This window comes from Mustela erminea, chromosome 1, assembly GCF_009829155.1.
Source record: "Mustela erminea isolate mMusErm1 chromosome 1, mMusErm1.Pri, whole genome shotgun sequence".
NCBI lineage: Eukaryota > Metazoa > Chordata > Mammalia > Carnivora > Mustelidae > Mustela > Mustela erminea.
The window spans coordinates 67,226,035-67,231,200 of record NC_045614.1 but is presented as its reverse complement, the minus strand read 5'-3'; the positions used below and the strand labels follow the sequence as shown (position 1 = coordinate 67,231,200).

The 5,166-nt window shown below is 46.3% G+C and overlaps 1 protein-coding gene across 2 annotated transcripts; it reads right to left on the bottom strand.

The window, feature by feature from the left end:
* CCR4 (C-C motif chemokine receptor 4) lies at positions 1–5,166 on the bottom strand. 2 transcript variants are annotated; one of them, XM_032301570.1, is made up of 2 exons: positions 5,068–5,166; positions 1–2,565 (listed from the first exon to the last, which is right to left on the bottom strand). In XM_032301570.1, the coding sequence occupies exon 2, from the start codon at positions 2,489–2,491 to the stop codon at positions 1,409–1,411; it is 1,083 nt and encodes a 360-aa protein (XP_032157461.1). In that variant the 5' UTR covers positions 2,492–2,565; positions 5,068–5,166; the 3' UTR covers positions 1–1,408. The 2 variants fall into 2 exon arrangements, with proteins under 2 accessions (XP_032157461.1, XP_032157386.1); XM_032301495.1 differs by having other exon boundaries at positions 1–2,537.

Below are 5,166 nucleotides of genomic sequence, written 5' to 3'. Positions count from 1 at the left end.
ATATACAAGTCTGTTTATTTGTATCCATAAAGGCAACATCCACTTAACCTTTTAAAATCACTTCTCTGAAAACCAACTTTCTGGAAATGCATCCTTTATAAGCATAGAGCATGTGATAATGTGTAAACTTACAGAAGCATTTGAAACAGATAACTCAGTTAATAGTTCGCAAGACCAAAAAAAAATAGTTTGCAAGACAGGTTTTTTTGGGGGGAGGGATTACAGGTCTCTCCCGACTTGATTAAAGTCTTTACTTTATTCTGATTAAGGCTGTAAAAACAAAGATTTATTTTAATGGTGTCAAACAATTAATTACATGATTAAAATGACTGGCTGAAATTTTGAGTCATCCCACAGTTAAAAAAGGCGGCCAATGTTTTAAAAGAGAGGATGACATTTTCACAACTTCATAATTTTTTGTTGGTCCTGTTTATGCCACATCAGTAGTAACCATTAGTTGATTATTCTTGCCTTCCCTGATAGGAGGCACTTCTAACTTACTGAGGAAGCATTGTCATACTTTATCAGCCCTGGTTATTTTGAATTTTGAAGGCTCTGTTTGTACACAAGTAAGAGACCCTACATAAATATATCCGCACATGTATATTATTTGTGAAATTTGAATATTCGTCTGTTGTAATTGAAACAAAACATGCTCACAACCATATGAAAGTGTGTTTGAATTTCCACAAATGTGTTTGGATTTTTTTAATGCCTTGTATTTCATGTTTGGAAATCAGACCATGCTAATGCCCTCACATCCTTACACTTGTCATCGGCATCAAAGGTGTGGCTTCCATCAACAAGTCATCCTTCAAAATAAAAGACTCAAGGTCCAGATTCATTACTTCTTTGTTCCTATGTGCACCTGGCTTCCGGGAATATACCATGCTTCGGATATATTATTAGAAAAACTCTAGGAGAGCATGTCAAAGTTGTCTATATTGTTCCACAAAAGCTAGAAGCTCATGAAAGGAGCAAGCAGCAAGGAGCAGCGATTGATTCCACAGTTCCTCCGGGAGAACACATCCTTGATTCCACAGTTCCACCTGGAGAACACCATCTGTTCAGGTAGAAGGAAATGAACAGTCCTTCCCTTACAGTATTATGTAGAGCCCCACTGAAAAGCTGCTTAGAATTCTCCCTCAGTTTACTCATGCCACAGGCAGGCAAGCCTGGGAGAGGAGGGCTGCCGCAGCCGCAGCCCCACTGAACTCTTGCTTCGATGAACTCTTGCTTCGATGAACTCACATGTGGCAAGAGGAAAAGCTGACTGTGGGGTGAGGAGCCCACGCTCTGCTGTGGATGTAAGTTTTCTTCCTGCCACTTGCTCAGGAACTCTTACTATAATACAGTTTCAAACTCTTAACTCTGGGAAGCTCAACTCCATCTTTTGCCTCTTTGTTTTTCACAGGGCATCATGGAGATCGTGATCCCCGGTGGACTGCGTGTAGGAGGAGCTGGGAGTGTCAGGGGCGTAGAGCTGGAGGAGCCTACAGTATTGGCAGCGCATGAACGGCCCCCTGCAGGTTCTGAAGAGCTGTACTATGTACTTGCGGAATTTCTCCCCGAGGAAAAAGTAGATGACTGGATTAAGGCAGCAGTGAACGAAAGCCAGGGTCTCTGTGGCCTGAATGGCATAGTCCAGGTGCCTTTCAAAGGTGCAGTCCTGAAGGACCCCCAGCTCCACCAGTGTCTCCAGGAAGAGCACCACATTGTAAGGTGTCCAGAACCCCAGGAAGAGGGCCACCACAGCAAAGACCATCCTCACCGCCTTGCTCTTCTTCTCGTTTTTGCAGTGCTGCAGTGTCCTGATGATCATGGAGTAGCAGAACAACATGGTGCCCAAGGGAACCACCAATCCGAGAATGTTGATCTCCAGGGAGCTCAGCACCTTCCACCTTGTGGAGTTGAGAGAGTACTTGGTCTTGCAGTAGGTGTGGTTGCGCTCGGTATAACACGTGCTGAATAGAAGGCCTGGAAGGGAGGCCAGTACAGCCACAGACCACGTGGCCAAGCTGGTGATGACCCCATAAGTCAAGGTCCTCGCTCTCAGGGAGAACACCGCATGCACAATCGCCAGATATCTGTCAATGCTCATGAGCATGATGAAGAAGATGCCGCTGTAAAAACCCACCAAGTACATCCAGGAAATGATCTTGCAGAGACCGAGTCCAAAAACCCACTGGTCTGCAGCATAGTAGCCCCAGAAAGGGAGGGAGAGCACGAAGAGCAGGTCCGAGATGGCAAGGTTGAGCAGGTACACGTCAGTCATGGACTTAAGCCTCTTGTATTTGAACAGGACTAGCACCACCACAGAATTTCCAAGGAGACCAAACAGAAAGACCAAGTAGTAGAGAGGGGGCAGGAAGAGCTCCCCAAACGCTTTGATGCCTTCTTTGGTGCAAGGCTTGGGGATGTTTTCGTAGAGATAGTAATTACTATAGACGCTTTCATCCAGGGTGGTGTCTGCTATATCTGTGGGGTTCATTTTCAAATCTGCCAGCTCCTCAACCAAGTCTGAGCCCCACCAGAAGCTAAGAAGGGGAAGAGCAAACAAGATTTCTGTAAGAACAAAACCAAATCGGAATGGTGCTGTATACAGAGCATAGCTGCTTAATATTTTGCCCCAGACCATCGCACAGCCTTCCCAACCTTCCCAAGTGGAACAGCGCCGTCCCACAGGGCAGTGCGGCCAAATGGGAAAACCCTGTCCTTGGGAGTTAGCAGATTCCATGGTCCAGCTCTGCCCCTTTCCTACCCTTCTGAGGGAGCTTCCATTCTCTCATTTGTAAGTGGGGACAGTAAAACCTCCTTCTCAAGGAGGCGTTTTCAAGGACGCATTTCTTTTTTTTTTTTTTTTTAAAGATTTTATTTATTCATTTGACACAGAGAGATCACAAGTAGGCAGAGAGGCAGGCAGAGAGAGAGAGAGGAGGAAGCAGGCTCCCCGCGGAGCGGAGAACCCGACGCGGGACTCGATCCCAGGACCCTGAGATCATGACCTGAGCCGAAGGCAGCGGCTTAACCCACTGAGCCACCCAGGAGCCCTCAAGGACGCATTTCTAATCAGTAGTCTGGGGTTACTGAATCATTTGTAGGTCAGTTGAGATTCCCAATAGTCCTACACCCAGAGCCACCTTTGTGACATAAAAACAAAAAGCAAACAAAAAGATAAAAATCCATGCATGTTCCCCCTCAGATTATAATTCCCCAAATTTAGTAACTGCTTAGATAATCATTAGGCTACAAGATTGGTCACCTGACTTTATATTAAAATTCTAATTCCTCCTGCAAGCTTGACATAGATTTCAAAGCACATTCCCTGGTATTATTCATTTAATCCTACTCCATGCTCCTGTCCCCTGCCACCCTCCCAACAAAAGTCGGGCACTCTAAGCCAAGCGACCTTAGGGAACCATGGTGTAGATGACTCATAAAAGGTTCAGAGAAGTTAAATGAGGCCACACAGCTATATGCAAACCTTTCTTGGGGCCTGAGTCCTGGTGATGTGCTGGTAAACCAGTTCTGGGGAGGTAGGGAACTCTGATTTATGGTGTTTGCGTGTTTCTATAGTACAAATACTTCCACCATGGCAAAATTGCAGCTACCAACCACCTCACAGAATTCCTGAATCTTGGGGCACTTGGGTGGCTCACTTGGTTAAGCGTCTGCCTTCGGCTCAGGTCATGATCCCAGCGTCCTGGGATCGAGTCCCACATCGGGCTCCTTGCTCGGCAGGGAGCCTGCTTCTCCCTCTGCCTCTGCCTGCCACTCTGTCTGCCTGTGCTCACTCTCTCGCTCTCGCTCTCTCTCTCTGATAAATAAATAAAATCTTAAAAAAAAAAAAAAAAAAAGAATTCCTGAATCTTAGCAGTCTTGAGTTGGTGCAAGTTGTCTCTGGCACACACAGCCAAGTCCCACATCCATCCTAGAACATCACATAAATGGGAACACGCCTGGCCTTCCAGGCCTAGTGGCCTGCTGCTTCTGGGCCAGTCCAGTGCTAATGCAGCAGATGTGGTTTCTTTCCCTTCTGAAGACGGCAGTATTCAGATAATTTCACAGTACTCAGATGGTCACTTGAGAGAACTTTCTGGTCTTTTCATCAAAACTGCATGCAAAAATCAGTCTTGTCCCCTGAATCCCATCCCTGCCGGAATGAGCCTGACAGACGTCCAAACGGCACATCACAGCCAGAAATGAAATCCCTTTATCTCCCCAACCACCCTCATTTGCTATCTAAATTGGCAAGTAAAGAGATTAAAACCTTCTTAAAGTTATACACCTGTTCACGTGTGAATCAGAGTAATTCAGGGATGAAGGGCTTTCTGACTCAAGGCTACCTCCTCTTTCTTCCTTCTTAACGGCAGCTTGTGTTCCTTATTACAACAGTGTCCGGTAATTCATGTCGACCCCCTACTTCCAGCCTCACCACCACATGTCCCAACACTCAAACTACAAACTACATTTGGTTTCTCAAGAAAGAGATTTGGGTTTCCTCCTGCAAACAGATCCTGAAGACCGGGGGCATCACAGGGTCCCTGGAAACAATGTTGTACAATGAATATCGATTCTAGTTAGATAAAGAACAATCCTAATCGCTCTCCACCATTTTCCGGTGAAAGTTTAACAGACGAAGCTGAGGAATTAGGAAATTATAGGGAGAACAAAAAAAGTAAACACAGCTGGTAAGTGCTGGGAATCAGCCTTATTTTCTTTCTTGACCTGGGAGTCTTGACAGAAGCAAAATGCAGAAAAATGTGTATATTTGACCAAAATTTTCTGTATATCCTAAGCGTGTGGACTGGGGCCAGATGTGCACAGCGAGAGAGACCTGCATCTATGAACGCCCATCAGACGAGGGCTTGGAGGATGTGAGTAGAAGTAGGTGGTGTGTGAGCTCCAAGATAAGATAAGCCAGCTAGTAGCCGCAGACGCCTGAGTGTTGGAACTGGGTAGCTGGCCAGCTTACAGCACTTCCAAAGTCCACACACCTGTCTAGTGTCTGGAGAGCATGTGTGGCCTGTGGCCCGAGGCCCTAGGAATGGCCCCGTCCCCACTTACCTTGCTTTCCTGACAGCAGTTCTGAGGCAGGTCTGTGAGCCAGTGCCAGGCTTGCTCGAGAAGTAGAGTGCTAAGAAAGTCTTTGAAGGGCGCGTGGCT